The following is an 18,959-nucleotide window of genomic DNA, read 5'->3' as shown; positions in this document are numbered from 1 at the left end:
AACAGTTCATAGATTGTTCTAGGTAGACCCTTTTATTGACGGTTCTAGGAAGAACCTTTAGATTATGAAATGGTTCTAGGCAGAACCCTTTATAGGGGGTTCTAGGTAGAACCAGATACAGGGGGTTATTTGAAAAACCATCTGTAAAGGGTTCTACCCAGCAACAAAAAGGTTCCCGATGGGGACAAACCGAAGAACTCTGTATGGTTCTACTTAGCACCTGTTTTACATGAGAATTATCTCATGTAAAGAAAAATCACAAATAATAAACAATTGCATTAAAACATACATGTACATGAGTTTTGTCACAAACCAACACATAATTACGTGAAAAATGTTGTTTATGGAAATTACAGTTGGCCATGGCGTGCACAGATGCTTGGGTTTGAGAAAAGGATTGTCTGTGGAGGATTGTCTGTAGAGATCGATGTTGACGCTCTAGCTGAGACCATTGCGTCTTTCATTTGTGAAATCAGAAAACCTTTACGGCTGTATATAGGCTTTATAAAACTGAATAGCATTGCGTCACGTCGCGATCACATTGGCATATTTCCACATCGTTGAAAACGTGGTGATGATGCATAAAGGATATGGTAAATGCACCTGTCTTGAGTGACCGAAGTCACTGTAGTCTTCAATTCAACACCAATATAATGTACACATTCTGTGTACCCTATTTTCGCCTGCAGGCCTAAACGCCGCTGCTCCGTTTCACTGCGGGACTCGCTGGGTTGTTTGGCCTTTTTGCCCGCATGGAAGGTCTCTAAATCAGATAGGCTTTATCCATTACTCGGTAATATAGGTCAGCATAAAGGGGTGGATTGCAGAGCTTTGTTTACCCTACAGGCCATCTGGAGTTCACTGCGCGTCGAATCTGCTCACGGGAGGCACGCGTCCGGCAGACGACCCTTTGGGTAATAATATTGCAGCGTGAGAGGGGGATAAGGAGACCTCTGGTGACCTCAACCAAATGCAGGCAGATGCACGGGTGTTCACTTTAGAACTGAATAGGTCTGGGTGTATGGTGCAGCTAGACTACAACGTCGCCTTTGTTCTGCAGTGCGCTACCGCCTTAGGCTGAGCCGCTGATGCATTATATTACAGACATTATTGAAAATAGTAGAACATTGATATTTGAATGTGCATTATTCGTAACGCAATTAAGCCTGATCCTTTTCAATGTAGTTCAATGTATCTTATCATTCGGACTAGGCATACGTTGTTATTTTTTGAACGAAAAAAATATTTTGTCATTTAATTCAACGTTCGAATGAATAACGAAAGAATCACAATAAATCAATCCGCTTCGTATGGGACCGGACAGGACAGGACAGGGCGGGTGGGGGGTTGGGGGAGAGAACGAACAGATGACAGGCCATATGGAGACGGACCATTTGGGGTGGGCATATTTTGATTCCCAAAACTTCATGAAGGTTTCTCGCCATGTTAGCTAAATATTTATTTAACATATGATTGGACGAGTATGAAAATACAACGGTATAGGCCTACATGGACACAGGTCTTGAGAAACATAAATCATTCATTATTCGACCAGGCAAACGTGCAATTTGATAATTGTACATTCCGCAAGAGCCGAGATATAGTCGAGAGAGATGGTGACTTCATTCTTCCAGATTTTGTTAAAAAGGACAGACTTTGGCCATATCAGGCTATGCCTACACTTATTCGTGGTTATACCATTAGACCCCTATATATTATGGTATGGCTTACATATATTTCGTACGGTAGACTTTCGTGCTAATTGAAAATGTTACCTATAAAAACGAATTCGAATATCACATTTGTTTTCACACGTCGATGGTAAATGTATTGTCAGCAGAAAAAATGATGTCAATGCAAAATGTAATAATTGTGGAAATTGGGTGTATTTTTCTGCCCAACAACATGTCTATTGTCCTTATGCATATTGCAAGGTGTATAGCTAAACTGGTAATCTCGGTAATGTAAATTACAAGAGTGAGGGAAAAGGGGAGTTGGAGCGTCCCATTTCGAAACCCCTCCGATTTGTTTAGTAAACCGGCAGATGCTACCTCTTCCTCTCTGAATAATTCTCATATGAGAAGTGGATGAACAGCACAAGGGAGAGGAGCAGGGGGACCGCGCTTTAAGCTGTGCACGGCGATGATAAACTGGGTTGCTCTCCTCCTCTCTGTCAGATGGCTCTTTGCATCAGACGCTTTTGCATGACAGTCTCGGCTGGCTCTGCCTCCAGACTGCACCAAAGCTCTCTCCTCTCAGTGTGTCGCTTAGATGTAGCCTATCCTTTTAGCATTTTGCCCATCTTTTGAACAGGTCCGGAGGGTCTTTTAGAGCACAATCAGTGGAATATATGGGTGTTTTCGTCATGGCACCAATTTCCACCTTTTGCAGCGCGCAGACAATACAGCAGAATCGATGTCACAGGACATTTTTGTTCAGCATCATCAGCGGAGGAGATCATCCTTGGTACCCAACCGGATGTACGGACTGTTTTGATGTTGGTTTGGGGGAAATGAGAGTTGATTGTAAAGGCATCTCGGCAAGGCATTTCTGTAAGTTGTTCCGCTGAATTGTTGCAATGTAAAAATATATGTTTTCCTCTGCGTTTTGATACACTATTCTGTTTTTGTAAAGGGCGAACAACTCATTTAAATCCGCATAGACCTTAGGCCTATGTAGGCTAAATATGCATGCTTTTCGTTCTTTTTGTAGCCTAAATAAAGTGCTATTAGGCCTACTAAAAATGGGATTGTTGTTATATAGACTAGCCTATATTCTTCACATTTAGCACCTTCTCCGTTACGTGACAATGTATTCTTGATTATGTCAATATGGCTTCTGTTTATCCCCAAAACCAATGTGTGTGTATGTCAGCTTTGCCAAATTGTATCTCCCACTGTATTTATTCAATATTGAGCGTACCCCCTTATGATGCAGGAGCGTTCAGTCCCTCCACATCCTAACCCAGCCCGCCCGACCCCCACAAAAGGAGGGGATGACTCTCGTTGAGCCCAACAGCCCCCCCCCCCCCCCCCCCCCCCCACCCCCCCCCCCCTACCTCTGCTGCATTGTGCATGAGCTATCTAGGTCATTAGTATTTTAACGTATGCAAGACTTGACAAAGCTGATGAGAAGCCAGATGGGCCCTCTTCTATTTTTTTTGTGGGAGTTTAGCAACAGGACCGACTGCAGCAAACCAGCAAACCCTGTCTTTTCGCTGCTGTCACTTGGGCCTGGCGTTCGTTGCACCATGGATCTCGCCATCTATATCCAAGATAAATAATAAAATAGGCTAGGCCTACATCTCATGCACTCGGGAGATCACCACTGCCAGGATATTCAGGCTAATGTAATATGACATAACAGTTATTTGTGTGTCTTTTTATCTTATCAGTAGAGTTTAGTCTTATTATTTGTCATGTCCACCCGCATCTTTACCCCCGCAAGGGGTAACAGTAATGCCACAGTGAATGACAAGGGGTAACAGTAATGCCACAGTGAATGACAATGCACGCCCATTACTTTATTGGATAAGGCCCTTCGCCAGCTGGTGAAATACGTAGTCGAACATATTGGTGCAAGATCGCTGCTTTCAAGGTTTCCCTCCTCACGCGCACTGAAACTCGTCAGGCAGATGTCACTATACAGTAGCTACACTGTTACACTGACACAGAGAAAGACTAAAAGGGCCCGGTCTCTCCTCGTGTTCACAGCGGACCTTGATTTAAATGACCATACAATTAAGGCACGCGGTGAATGCCAAGAGAGAGGGTACATATCATCGAGATGTGCGTTGAGTGTGCGTTAAATGTTTTGTCGTTATAATGGATCGTCAGACAAGCCTCATACTTCCAAAGTTGAAAGTTATTTATTGAAGGTTCCTTCATGTGCGTTGTGTTAGCCATTTTGCAGGAAACGATTGGAGCGCGCCATTCAATTCTCCGCTATAGCCTGCTGTAAAGTCGAGGTGAAATCTCATCCATAGAAGGGAGCACGCTGCGTCTTGCGGATAAGGGTGGAGTAGGAAAATGTAGATCTTTATGGTTTCCTCACTGGGACACGTAGAAGCTATAGAAGTGACTCTGGATGGTAATAAAATGCAAATTAACATGACAATATTTAGTGGAGGCCTGTGAAATGGATTGCAAAACTTCCTATAATGGAAAGAAAGAAGCATGAATGTGCACAACGTTTTTCGTGATGTATGTTCAACCTGAGATGCGTAAAAGCAAATTCACAGTAGAAATCAGGACATCATTGACAATTCGTGTGGAGGAAATAGTAGTGCGGCCTAGCAGTGCATGTCAAATAGAATAGAGTAGGCATTTGTCTTACATGTTTCAGGTCAGAGTAAGAGGAATTGTGCAGTTATGTGATACGAACGACCTTTTCAGCCATGCAAAACGCAGTGATTAAATTCTCTCATATCAGCAGAGATTCACAAAAGGGTTGTGGATTATGTGGATTACGTTTTGCATGGATCACATTTTGCAATGTTCTGCTATTATGATTATTGTTGTATACCAATCTGTTGGCAATAAAATCTCACAATGCACAAAATAATGTTAAGAATATATTTTGTTAAACCACATAAATTACGCATCAGTTTAGCTTTTTTGGGGGTGCGCTATGTTCAGACAATCCACAAATGTGAAACTATAAAATGGTTTGTCAAACTGCAATGCAGAATGCTGACAGTTAACATTTGCATAATGCAACTAATTTTCTATATTTCTGACAACATTCCTGAAATGTTTCTGGTGGTAAAGTGCATTATCACAAACGTAAATAGTGGCATAGCTTGTATTACGTTTAATACATCTGTCATTTATAGTATTCTTCCTTTCGACAGATTCTGAATTAAGAGAAATTCAATGTTGACGCCAGGTATCTTTTTGCAGGCAAATCAAACGAAGGAGCATAACCTACATTTGTAAATTTGCAATTTTTCCATGCAATATGGTGTGAACGTCAGCCCAATTAAGGGTTCCTCTGAAAAGTTCCTCTGAAAAAAATTATGTTTTTTATACTTTGTTTCGTTTATGTTTTACCTCTAGGCCTTTGTATTAATAAATAAACCCACAAAGAGTGATTACAAGTACAACAATACCGAAGGGTAAAAAGTTCGGATTATTGTAGTTTGAGATAATAACTCCTAGTACTAATACCAATTTCAAAGCAATGAGCGCGTTTGGTTGAAAAAAATATTATTCATGCAGGCTATTCAAATTTAACATATCTATAATATAGCATGAAGACTGTTAACTTGTGTCCATTCAGACGCTTACATTTTAAGTTGTTTTAAGGCTAGTTTATTCGGTTTCTTTGCAATAAAAATAAAAACAGGATTTCAGATTTCAGATGCTTATCGCAAGAAAAAACAAAGACTAGGCCTAGGCTGCCATTCTATCATATTTAAAACAGATGAAGAAAATAATGCATCAAATTATGTAAAATGTCCCTATGCCAATTTGATAGTAACATTTTACACAGGCCTGACATGCCTGTATGTATCACATTAGGCCCATTTCATTTTGGGCAAAAAAAGTTATTTCAATGCACTGATTTCTATTAGGCCTAGGCAACTTAAAAACATGTGGATATGTGTTTGGTATATGACACGCTGTATTGACTTTCAATTAAAACATATTGTGACAAAAGGAACGTTATGTATAATTCTAAATACGCAGGCAATATCTGAGACAGTTCAGTCCGTATTCATAGTTGAATGTCCCTCAGTTTCTTCAACGCTTTTCTGAATTTTTAGGCCTCAAACACCTAATAGCCCAATTTAGAGCGGACACTGATGGCAAAATTTGGTGAACTAGGCGTTCTTTTTTATTTTTGGAAGTAGCTTAACTGAGGAGGCACTGTGAGAAACACATTTGACGGTGCGTAAAAGTAAACTGTGTATGGTTTTACGCACTGCATTGAGGTAGGATAAGCCTGTATTTAATTCAACCTTTATAGGCGCGGGTTATAGTTTTTTTGTATAGGCTAATCTAATTATAAAATCAGATAATTTGGGACGGAACAGTTATATCATACCATAGGTTTTCTGGAAGAATTTGTAAGGATGATAAAATGGTAGGCTGCCTAAACAAATAACCAATATAGAAAGATGCTGAGGAAAAAAACATTGTCACGTATGAAGACAAACATAGGGTGGGTTCCCTGAAAGATTTGGACAAAGACGATATCTCGGTGCTACCTTTCTGAGGAGATACATACACTCAATGCAAGACCTGCCCATCACACAGCGGCTGTGCTGACCTCGGTTCTGTGAATTTATAATTTTCACACAATCACTTGAAATCTCTTAAAATAAAAATGTTCATAAAAATATATTTATATTATGTTGGGAAGAAGTCAATGATCCGTATTTGGATGGGTGCACAAACTAAATTAGCAAAATCAATGGGGCCTAATGGTATAGTCATTTCCCAGGTGGACATACATTTACTTATATTATTATTATAAGTCTAATAAAGAAGAAATTGGTTCAGAATATTTTTTTATTTAACTATATTTCCAACATATGAAATACATTCAAAACTGCATATAAACCAACAATACATAAAGCCAATACAGAATTCTAAAGTGCTTTATGATAAATTCTCCTATCATTCAGAAACACAGAACAAAGAACACTAATTACAGATAACAGCACTTCTGATTATAAAGATACATCACCTTAAGCGTAAAGGCATCTTTAAAGTCTCTCAACTAAATAGAAACACACACGTTGATTGTAGCCTACCCCATTCCTCCTACACTACCAGGAGCATAAGAGAAAATGGGAATGAAAAACTCAAACATAGAAAAACACACATCACAAAGGTCACAAAGAAGAGAGGATGACTTTTCCTGCTGAATGATATAGACACAGGAACCTGGCACCAGGGGCTAAGTAACCAATTGGAGGCCGGTACGGACTGCGCTGATGTCAGCACTGTAGAAATGAATGAAGCAGTAACTTAGCAGGTAATCTCATATCAGTCTATCGTTATGGAATAATGTGAACTGTTTAACACTAAAACCAAACCAGAGATGGAGATGGAGAGGAGTGAGGATGGATTCAATAATTCAGAGAAGGCGGTGGCCCTGAGCAGATGGTAAGTTACTGTAGTGTTGGGTACGCTGGTGTGTGGTACACTGGGCGGAGATGAAGTTTTCAGCAGCCTGGTCCTGTCAGTGGAAGGAGAAGCCGGAAGCGGGGAGCCCTCCACACCACTGACTCACAAACTTCAGCACATCCTGGCACTCCGGGCTGTGAGTGGTCTGGGAGGAGGACACACACAGACCAGCTAATCACATATCAGATCACACACATACAAGGAACCACAAGGAAGACTATGTGTGTGTGTGTGCGCGCAGTGTGTATTTGTGCCTCTGTGTGCATGCGAGCAGGCATACATGCAAAAAGTGGGTCTTTAAATCTCTGTTTGTGGACATTAGTTAAATGGACTAATCACACCTCCGCAATCCAAATCACACACAGGAAGAATGATGAAACACACTGAAATGGTGTCTGGCCCCTAAGACTCAACTCTACACAGTGTAACATTCTAAACCTGTGTGAGTGCCCGTGATCAAAAATGTGGATTCATAATAAATCAAACCAAGTGTTTCATGCGGTTAAGGGCTGATGGACTAGCAGCTAAATCAGCAGAGGAGGTAACAAGCACAGTTATGTAGACTCCAGAGCTAACATTAAAAAAAAACTCCTTACTTTTGTGGCCATTATGAATTTATTCCAGTCATCCTTGTTTGCTGCCTTGCCAGGTCCTTTGAACTCAATCTTATTCCGCAGGACCGGATAGCCTGGGTTGCATAGAGAGAGAGCTTTCATTATGATTGCATTCATATTAATAGTCAACCAATTAACAGATCTGCCATCGTACGTGGGTCTGTTAACTGCCTCCATGAACACAACACACTCCTCTGGGTGTTGTGGGAGACCAGTCTGTCCCTGTATCTCTGGATAGCACTGCATCTCTGTACTGTAAACTAGCGGTTATACGCCACTGTGTCTTGTCAGTGACACTGCCTTCAGAAAGTATTCATACCCCTTCTCTTATTCCACATTTTGTTATGTTACAGCCTGAATTCAAAATGGATGAAATGTTTTTTTCAATACATGTTCTGCTATTTCAATACGTGTTAGAATACTTTTGGCAGCGATTACAGTTGTGAGTCTTTCTGGGTAAGTCTCTAAGAGCTTTGGACACCTGGATTGCACAATATTTGCACATTATTATTGAAAAAAATTCTTCAAGCTCTGTCAAGTTGGTTGTTGATAATTTCTAGACGGCCATTTTCAAGTCTTGCCACAGATTTAAGCCCATTTAAGTCAAAACTGTAACCAGACCACGGAGGAACATTCCATGTCGTCTTGGTAACCAACTCCAGTGTAGATTTGGCCTTGTGTTTTAGGTTATTGTCCTGCTGAAAGGTGGATTTGTCTCTCAGTGTTTGTCGGAATGCAGACTGAACCAGGTTTCCCTCTAGGATTTTGCCTGTGTTTAGCTCTATTACGATTATTTTTATCCTAAAAAAACACCCATGCCGATGACAAGCACACCCATAACATGATGCCGCCACCACAATGCTTGAAAATATGAATAGTGGTACTCAGTGATGTGTTGTGTTGGATTTGCCCCAAACATAACATGTTGTATTCAGGACAAAAAGTTAATTTCTTACCTACATTTTTTGCAGTTTTACTTTAGTGCATTACTGCAAACAGGATGCATGTTTTGGAATATTTGTATTCTGTACAGGCTTCCTTCTTTTCACTCTGTCATTTAGGTTTGGCGCAGGCCTCCTCTGAGCAAGCAGGAGTCAGCACCCTGGACAGCACCTCTGCTCTGCCTACCAGTACAATATACACTCTCACCTCCCATCAACTAGTTAGGTTGAAGAACCACATATGTTGGGGTTCATATGAAACCATGTGAATGCAAGCAAATAACAGTAATAACATGACATCACCTGCATTGCTTGCTGTTTGGGGTTTTAGGCTGGGTTTCTGTACAGCACTTTGAGATATCAGCTGATGTACGAAGGGCTATATAAAATAAATTTGATTGAAAAATAAATTTGAATTATGAAATAATTATCCAAGGTAAAAGACTCTCCAGTAATTGCCCCCTCATACAAACCCACCAAGACTTTTCACGCCCCTGGAGTAGATATGGTACAGTCCCAGACACCAGGGTAATGCAATAGAGACGGGAGAGGGTAAGGTGCTCTGTAGGGGGGGGTTCTCCCACCTACCTGTGATGACGCAGGGCAGGGAGCGGATGCCCGTGTTTGCTGCCAGTAAAGAGGCTTCGTAGGTGTCCCTTTCGTCTTTGGGCAGCACCTGCTCCACCCGCTGGTCCATGGACACTGTCAACACCCAGTCACGGATCTCCTCACGCTGGGCATCCTGGGACACGACAACAAGATCAACAACAGCCTCATAATAATACAATCGCAGCCTATTGTCACAGGATAGTCCCAGTACAGCATCATTACACACAGTCATTATATAGTTACATAGCAAAGCCAACAATATAACCACACAATGATATAGAGCTATCAAACTAACACTAACACAACTAATCAATTTGTGCCTTACAGTGACGTGTAGCTTAGCAGGGAAAGGAACCTCGAAGGGGATGTCAGTGTCTTGGAAATCAGAGTGGTCCAGAGTATCTAAGTTTCCTTCCTCTATCCCCTGGAAACACCACAACACAGACAACAGGCACCAAGACAACATTCACTCACAATCTCTTCTTCAAACAATCTAATTAAAACACAATGGATAAAGCAAAAATGTGATGTGGGATAGTTACTCATACCACTGTTGTTATGATGAAATCTATATTGCTATAGATCATATAAGCTACTTGTGAAGATTTTATGCTCAATGAAATAGTCTGCAGCTCTAGGTAAAGATGAGGTGAAACCCCCACAGTTAACGCTGAGGTGAAACCCCCTCAGTTAACGCTGAGGTGAAACCCCCTCAGTTAACGCTGAGGTGAAACCCCCTCAGTTAACGCTGAGGTGAAACCCCCTCAGGTAAAGCTGAGGTGAAACCCCCCCAGTTAACGCTGAGGTGAAACCCCCTCAGTTAACGCTGAGGTGAAACCCCCTCAGGTAAAGCTGAGGTGAAACCCCCTCAGGTAAAGCTGAGGTGAAACCCCCTCAGGTAAAGCTGAGGTGAAACCCCCTCAGGTAAAGCTGAGGTGAAACCTCCTCAGGTAAAGCTGAGGTGAAACCCCCTCAGGTAAAGCTGGGTGGAGACTCACATCAGACAGATCCAGGAAGCGGTTGAGGAAAATAAAGGCCATGTTCTCCCAGCCCAAAGCCTGTAGAGAGAATCACATTTATCATCATCAACCTGCCATTCACAACTAAATGCCAATAATGAAGATGAAAAAAACAGATTTTACATTTCCACAAATAATTTCATTTTGAACGTGGGACGATAGGCTACTTCACAATGCAGTTTATGCACAAAATTATTCATAACCCCTCCAATGGGTCTACCTGGAGCACAGACAGACTCAGGGGACATTGAGCCAAATATTTCCCATGGGGCTAGCAACACCAACCCCCCCAAGCCCCTCTCTGCTTCCCGTGATTGGCTGAGGCTCATATGAGCAGTTATCTTACCCTGGCAGCCATGCCTGCCTCGTAGAAGGCCTTGTCAGCTGGGATGAGCTCCGTGTGGCGCAGCAGGGAAATGGACAGCTTGGCAGCCACGCTGACCTGGACGGATGGAGAGGAGAGTGATGGGGGATGTGAGTGTGTACCACAGCTAATACTATACAAAAACAGGCTGAGTAAAATAAAAGATGAGTACAGTATGTATACCAGGTCAACCCCGTTGGCAGCGGATCGTATGGCGTAGTAGTGAGAGATCAGCAGCATCTGCTCAAATTCTTCGTGGGCAGGAGAGTTGGCATCCGAAGACTTGGTCAGGTTCTCACACTGCAAACAGATTAGACAACGAGACCATGAAAAATCGACCCATACACATCAAATATGGTCATTATACACTGTGACCAGATACTGTCACTATAGTCCCCTGTCTCTCTCTGGTCCTGTACTCACCAGCAGAAGCATGACGTCTCTCAGGTCAGCCCACATGCGGAAGGACTCAGCGCTGTCTCTACCCAGCAGGTTCAGCAGGTCCAGGAACATCCTCTTGTAGATGTTGAAATTCTGTGGGTTGGCTGGGGCTCCGTGCTGGGCGTACAGATTCAGGGCCTTTTCTGCACGGCCCTCTTTGATCAGGTGGGTGGCGTACAGGGCCACATACTTGTGGAGGATTTTGTAACTCTACAAATATTACAGAAATAAAAACAGTAAGGGAATGAAACTGAAGATACAGTGAAAAGGATGAAAGACAATTAAACTAAAAGGAGGAGTGTTGAAGGTAGACACAGTACTTGTTTGGAAGCCGTCTCTATGCACTTCTCCCATTGGCCTCTCTCAGCATACATGTCCAGAGCTGCCATGACATCCACTCCTACCAGCTAAAACCAGAGAAGATCACCATTTAGTGGTTAAGAGTATATACTTATCGAGAAAAACTACTACAGAAGGACATTTGGTAGTTTTATAAGGTAATGGTATGAAGCCTTGTAATAGTCTGCTTTCTGAAACTTTGAAACACGTCTCAAAACCAGCCTGATGGTTACAAACACCCACATTATGAAGTCTTGGTGCATTATGTAGACAATACGCACAGTCCCTCGAAATATGCCATTCTCTTTTCAGCAGGCAGACTTCCTTATTCAACTAGAGACGTCAGTGCTACTGAGCCACATTGATGTGGCAAAACAAAGAGAACAAGAACCGTGGATCCATTTAGTTATTCAGCTCTGATTTCTGAGTGGATGGAATATAGGCCACCATCTCAATGATCTCCTACCAACAGTAGGGGGGCAGAGCAGGACGAGGCAGGGAGAGTTGAGGAATTAGAGGTGGGCATACGCTGTGGCATGATAGGACGTCTTAACAGTACACCACCGCAAAAATCACAAGCTTATTCCTAAAAAATGGATATTGTAAGTTATACTGTACTTGCTAGGCACAACTGAGAAATCGGCTTATTATTTGCGATACGTATTATCGTTCAATTGTAGCTACTTACCGAATCTGCTTGGCCTTGGTTTTTCAAGTGTTCTTTGTATCGCTGGTCCACATAATCTTCAAACCTACACGAATATATTACGATTAAAAAAGGTATTTAACTTCATCTCAAAGCGCTTGAAAACAATCAAGAATCAAATAAAACAGCTACAGTATACGATAAGGACTATAATTTTCAGCCAGAGTTGAATGTTTTGAGTGTTTCAAGCCTCCAACAGACAGAGCCGTTAGGACAGACACACAATGTAGAAGGAAAGTAAATGATCCTCCGTTATGTAGGATGACTGTTCAGGAGCTGGAGTACACGGAAGCAATGCAACCATGTAATAGTCCCCCAGATAGACAAATCACTACACAAATGCACTGTACTAAAGCAGCATAATGAGACTGGCATCACAGTAATAAGTGGGAGCAAGCAGGGCTGTTGAGACACGGCTAAGTCAAGCATGACAACAGCCGTGTGAATTTCGCAATCACATTGTCTAATCGAATAGGCTTCAACAAAATGTACAATAAATAACTAAACCATTGTAAAGTTAGCTATTGTCATTCAGCCTGGATAAGATCCTAAATGACTATAATGTAACATACAGAATAGATGAAACAGGAATCTCATCCCATTCATTAACTGGAGGTCTGGAGCTACCTCTGTCCTAGGCCTTGTGTTGTTTTCAAGAGGCAGCAACAGCTGACGGGTGCCTGTGAGGCCTCTGTGTGTTTTCTCTTTCTGTAGCCTAATGACAGATGAGGTATTCTAGCCGGCTAGGCTTGTTGTTAGGGGCGACCAGGCAGAGCCGTAGTGGTGGGCCTGGCCGACAGGCTCACCTTGGATCCAGCTCCTTGGCCACTCTCTTGGCTTTGTTCCATTCTTCTCCCTCAATGAATGCATCTATGGCTTCCTTAATGAGGTCCAGGTTGAGGTACAGCTCAGCCGCCTGAGGAAAATAAAACATTTGGCATCTCAAAAGATTTCTTGAAGGACGCCAGAGACGAGGCATAAAACATGGACGCCTTGGTTTGGGGAAGTCTTTTTTTCAATCAACACACTCGCACCAAAACCATCGCTTTCCGTTGGCAGAACGGCCTCCACACACACCTTTAGATTAATAAAAAGCTGTTTCTGAATGTAGTTTTGTCCAATAAATATTTGTATCAGCGACACAGGGGTCCTGTCTACAAAATCATTGGTTGGATACCTGTCTGCTACACTCAATACTAATATACTTTCTAAAAAGCATTTTTTCCAATAAAATTTCACATACCTGTTGACATACAGCAGCCTAAAACCATGCATTTACAAAATAACACTAAATAATCAATATCAAAAGCCTGTTAGTATTGAGGGATCAACAGCAGAAAGTTTGTGGGGACTTACAGCACTGTACTTCCTGAGCTGGGTGAGGCGAGGGCCCACAGAGTGGATGACATCCACAGCTCTCTCCTGGGTCAAGAACTTGATGGCCAACTCAGCAGCCTATGGGAGGTCACATACACAGGAAACAATGAGGCACTCCACTCTGGGTCACAGAAACACACAGGGAACATCACATGGCACGACAGTCATCCAAGGCCACAGATAGAGGCTTGTGTCATACACCAGTCGGTTTGTAAGGACAGCACGTGTGGGTTAGGTTATAGTGACATTCATTGCCAGTCGTGGAGTTCTTTTGTGCACCTTCATCCAGCACTTCTCCATAAGGGGCCCGTTGGTGGAGTCCTTGACCTTGAGGTAACACTCCACAGCCCGGGCGTACTCCCCAGACAGCTCCCATTCCTTGGCCTGCTCCACCATGCCTTCAACCCCTCTGCACACACACACAGAACACACACAGACACAGAACCTTGGCACTATGAATTAACTATAACTGAGCTGCATTGTTAAGCAACCGAGGGACCAGATGGATGTGTAGGGAATAACAGAGCTGGAATGAAAGACTAGGAAGCCCATTCTAAGAACAGAAATAAAACTGTACATGTCTGTTGATGTTAAAGTTAAGGAAGTATTCTAAGACACTACTGTGAAGGCAAATACAAGACATTTTGCCCCCGGGGGCCACATTCGGTCTTCATCGAGGTCCGGATGGCTGCACTGAAAATGTGTTAAGTTTTCTCGCTGTCAAAACGTGCAAAAAATGGTCCTCTATCCATCTTTTTTTAATGCTCCCTGACTGTCTAGTTTTCACTTCAGTGATTATTAGCGAGCTGGACATTTTTCAGGAAACTGTATGAACGTAGGTCCATTATCATTTATACACCGTTTCGGTTTGGTTTTAGTCATTTTAAAGTATATTGAGTTTGTTTTCACCCCCCTATTGGACCCCCTTGTTGGCCGTCTCTTTGACACCCCTGCTCTACACAGTGCCCTGCACACAGACTTCCCCCATTAAAATCTTAGATCTCTCTTCCACTGCGCTACAAACCCAACCCTTGTGATGTTAAAGACAGAGACAAGAGTCAAAGTGAAAGGCAACATGTGTTAGAGAGTTCTGGCTCTCAACTGAGCATGACTGACAGTACAAGAGGGCCAAATTACTCTCAATTGGGGCCTGAACTGAAGACTGTGCAACATAAATGTCCTACCTTCCTTTTTCCCCCTGTCCTTTTGACATGCCTTTGATGTTTTCCCACAAGTCATTAAAAGCAGGGAAATGATGGTCGGAGACGGATAGAGGCGCTGCGTGTCTGCACTTTAATTAGCTGCTCATTATGGATTTAATTTAGGATAAAAAGCTGCCATGTTTTAATAACGCACCGACCCAATGTGCATCTAGATTAATACCAGACCACATCACAACAGTGTGTACATAGCCCTTTCTTTCTTCTCCTTCTCGTTTAACATGTAACATTGAGACACATTTTCTCTGCCTCTCCAAGACCACAAACCGAGTTATTAAAACGTTAAAATAACCAGGAACATGTGATGTAAAAAAACACAGGTGTTATTGTGTGTTTTGCTCACCGGGAGCCCTTCTTGGCAGCCTCCTTCTCGTACTCCTCTTGGAGGACGCTCAGTTTGTTGGGGAGGTACTCTTTACAGATCCGCATGGCATCACTCCACATCTCCACGTCCTGAGACAACAAAACAACAACACTCAAGTACCCGGGGGGCACCAAACTCTGCGAAGCACATCCAGCAAAACAACCAGTGTGAATTATGGAATGAAAACATTGCGGAGCGCAGTATTCTGTTTAACCTGTAGTGTTCTCTGTAAAGCTACCACCAGATAGCAGAACACAGGGAATGGTGAATTGACTTGATTATGAACCCTCTGATTGAAAAAAAAAACTCTAGAGTCGATGTCCGCGCCTCCACAGAAATGTTATTAACATAACACATTAATCCCCATAAAAATCTGTCAGTTTAAACTAGAGATATTTGTTTAGTTCCATTGGACGCTTCTCAATCCACCGTATCTGCCGATGTTGCACTTCCGCAGCTGTAGTGAAAGGTGACAAAGCTAGAGCGGTGTTTGTCAGACCATGAGACATCACGAAAATCGGTCTTCGCACAAAGTCGTCAGGTTGGCCTACAAACTATTATGACCCCTCTATAGAAAGACGAACACCATGGATTTCTCTGTTTTGCTCTACGAGCGTCTTGGGACGCGTCTGAAGTCGGTACAGCCGATCTACCAACTTCTGCCTGTAGCGTCCCAACACTTTGGGCTACACGCTAATATGACCTTCTGTGGAAAGGTGAGACTCTCCCAAACACGTACAGTGCCTTCAGAAAGTACTCAGAGCCCTGGACTTGTTCCACATTTTGTTACGTTACAGCCTTATTCTAAACGTTATTAAATTAAATCATCAATCTACACACAATACCCCATAATGATAAAGCGAAAAACAGGGTTTTAAAAAAATTTAAAAAAGGAAATATTACATTTACATAAGTATTCAGACCCTTTACTCAGTACTTTGTTGAAGCACCTTTGGCAGCGATTACAGCAGTCTTCTTGGCTATGACGCTACAGCTTGGCACACCAGTATTTGGGGAGTTTCTCCCATTCTTCTCTGCAGATCCTCTCAAGTTCAGTTAGAAGGCGTGCGTTGCTGCACAGCTATTTTCAGGTCTCTCCAGAGATGTTTGATTGTGTTCAAGTCCAGGTTCTGGCTGGGCCACTCAAAGACATTCAGAGACTTGTCCCGAAGCCACTAGTGCGTTGAGTTGCCTGTGTGCTTAGGGTCGTTGTCCTGTTGGAAGGTGAACCTTTGCCCCAGTCTGAGGTCTTGATCACTCTGGAGCAGGCTTTCATCAAGGATCTCTCTGTACTTTGCTCCGTTCATCTTTGTCTCAATCCTGAATTGTCTCCCAGTTCCTGCTGCTGAAAAACTGGATGGTGCCAGCCTTCCTCCAGACGTGATGCTCAATCTTGGTTTCATCAGACCAGAGAATCTTATTTCTCATGGTTTGAGAGTCTTAAGGTGCCATTTGGCAAACTCCAAGAAGGCTGTCATGTGCCTTTTACTGAGGAGTGGCTTCCGTCTGGCCACTCTACCATAAAGGCCTTGTTGGTGGAGTGCTGCAGAGATGGTTGTCCTTCTGGAAGGTTCTCCCATCTCCACAGAGGATCTCTGGAGCTCTGTCAGAGTGACCATCAGGTTCTTGGTCACCTCCCTGACCAAGGCCCTTCTCTCTCGATTGCTAAGTTTGGCCAGGCGGCCAACTCTAGGAAGAGTCTTGGTGGTTCTCAACTTCTTCCATTTAAGAATGATGGAGGCCACTGTGTTCTTGGGGACCTTCAATGCTGCAGAAATGTTTTGGTACCCTTCCCCAGATCTGTGCCTCGACACAATCCTGTCTTGGAGCTCTACGGACAATTCCTTCGACCTCATTACTTGTTTTTTGCTCTGACATGCACTGTCAACTGTTGGATCTTATAGACAGGTGTGTACCTTTCCAAATCATGTCCAATCAATTGAATTTATCACAGGTGGACTCCATGGGTACTGTATGTAAATTGCTGAGGAACTTTTTTTTATTTAATCCATTTTAGAATAAAGGTGTAATGTAACAAAATGTGGAAAAAGTCAAGGGTTCTGAATACTTCCCGAAGGCACTGTACATGTAGGTTGTTTTGCTCTAGGACGCCCACAGGTGTCTGAAGGTCCCCCGGTACCAGTAAAACATTTTTTTTTATGGAAGTCTATTTGGAGACTGTTTAGTAGAATGCATAAAAATGCATGTGTCGAGATCAAATATCGTAGTCAGGCAACATATGAGATGTGAGTAGGCAACTTCTCCTTCTGAAGTCAGAGATTTTTGCTCGCTTCAGCTCAAAACCAGCCACCATTGTTTGCAATACATTTTGTGGCGGTTTTTAAGTGGTTAAAACAATTCAACAATCCTGGCAATATTTTCAGTTGAAACTTGCCGTTCCGTGTTCTAATATGCGTGATCGGAGCACGGTAACGCATATTGAGAAACACCCAGTCTCTTACTTTGTAGTACTTGATGGCCAGCTCTGGCCTCTGAGCCCTGAGGAGGAAGGCCTCAGCCTTCTGGAAGTCCTTCTGTTCGAAGCAGAACTTGGCCTGGCCCACCAGCACGTCTGATACACTGTCAGGGTCGTTGGCCTCCGCCACCCTCTGGGCTCCAACCCAGTCCTGGTTATGGACGTACCTGTAAGAGACACACCGGGCTGTGATTTAACCTTCCTCGTTTTGTTACAGGTTCAAGTTCAACGTTTTGTTTATCAGATTGCAGGCAGCAAACACTCTAATTAAAGGGCTCCAACTCCAGTTTATATTAGCCAGACGATATGCCACTAAAAACACTAATGTTGTGATCTTCCAGTAGCCCTGTCATACTGTAGGTCTGTCTACAGTATAGAGTACAGTTCTCTCCCTCCCTATACACCCCCACCCCTCTCCAGGAAGCAGACATCAAACAGTCTCGGTGACAGGGCTCCAGTTCCTCTGCTACCTGTGTGAGAGTTGAGCTCCCCTCCAACCAAACCTGTCTGCCTGCACCATCACATCATCTCACACTCACTTAATAGGTGGTCTATAACCAATGTACAGAGAAGTGAGGGGAAGTTCTGAAGGGGAAGAGGCAAGAGCTGTGCTGGCACCAGCGCTCCTTTTGAAGTCGACTCAGGAAGGCTTGAAGCTTTGACTTCTGTAGGGGACACATGCCAACGCCACAAGAGAAAAGCTCCTGATACACTTACATCAACACTGCCTCTTTTGGCTTCCCCGCTTTGATGAACTCCGACTCGGCTTCGGCGAACTTGCCCTTGAAAAATGAAACATCACGGCTCAGTGCTCGGTGGTGGAGGGATTAATAATGCATGCGTGACATTTAATGGCTGGAGAAGGGAGAAACACTGCGCTCAGACCCAAATTTGGGCAGGCAACGGAGTAAATATTTTTGAATCTTTGAGACGATGCAAGCTGCAGAGTAACCTTGAATGACAATGAGTGTGTGACTGGGATTGGGAGGAGGAGTTGGAAGTGGTGTGTGTGTGTGTGTATATATGTTACCTCATCCTCCAGCATCATGGCGTTTTTCAGGTGGATCTCAGGGATCTTGTTCTTGGTGGAGAGACGAGCCAGCTCAAAGGCAAAGTCAAAGGCACTGGGAGGAGGACAAGAGAAGGGTCAAAACCAGTTCCCTAGTCAAGGTCACAGAGGTACAGCAGCTTCATCAATACTGAGTCCAAGGAACGAATGGGGAAGGTCTTAAACAGCTTATGCCTATAGTATTCAATGCTTCAGACTATGAGTAAAACACCACAATAAAAGCGAAAATAAAGACATTTTCAAATTCTGTGTTGCTGAACATTTCAGGCTATTGCATAGGCTTC

At 43.1% G+C, this 18,959-nt stretch overlaps 1 protein-coding gene across 1 annotated transcript in view; it reads right to left on the bottom strand.

The window, feature by feature from the left end:
- Positions 1-6,501: 6,501 nt before the first annotated feature.
- Positions 6,502-18,959, bottom strand: part of ift172 (intraflagellar transport 172) — a 28,387-nt gene continuing 15,929 nt past the window's right edge. The window contains exons 31-47 of the mRNA XM_036975844.1: positions 18,637-18,730; positions 18,324-18,388; positions 17,593-17,773; positions 15,110-15,219; positions 13,826-13,955; positions 13,526-13,624; positions 12,976-13,085; positions 12,152-12,215; positions 11,445-11,531; positions 11,107-11,334; positions 10,867-10,983; positions 10,666-10,761; positions 10,299-10,358; positions 9,626-9,724; positions 9,280-9,433; positions 7,733-7,824; positions 6,502-7,281 (exon numbers count right to left, since the gene is read on the bottom strand). Coding sequence (XP_036831739.1) covers positions 7,192-7,281; positions 7,733-7,824; positions 9,280-9,433; positions 9,626-9,724; positions 10,299-10,358; positions 10,666-10,761; positions 10,867-10,983; positions 11,107-11,334; positions 11,445-11,531; positions 12,152-12,215; positions 12,976-13,085; positions 13,526-13,624; positions 13,826-13,955; positions 15,110-15,219; positions 17,593-17,773; positions 18,324-18,388; positions 18,637-18,730 — 1,876 coding nt within the window. The 3' untranslated portion in view covers positions 6,502-7,191. The remainder of the gene's footprint in view (positions 7,282-7,732; positions 7,825-9,279; positions 9,434-9,625; positions 9,725-10,298; positions 10,359-10,665; positions 10,762-10,866; positions 10,984-11,106; positions 11,335-11,444; positions 11,532-12,151; positions 12,216-12,975; positions 13,086-13,525; positions 13,625-13,825; positions 13,956-15,109; positions 15,220-17,592; positions 17,774-18,323; positions 18,389-18,636; positions 18,731-18,959) is intronic.

This window comes from Oncorhynchus mykiss, chromosome 4, assembly GCF_013265735.2.
Source record: "Oncorhynchus mykiss isolate Arlee chromosome 4, USDA_OmykA_1.1, whole genome shotgun sequence".
NCBI lineage: Eukaryota > Metazoa > Chordata > Actinopteri > Salmoniformes > Salmonidae > Oncorhynchus > Oncorhynchus mykiss.
This window is presented reverse-complemented; position numbering and strand designations above follow the sequence as displayed.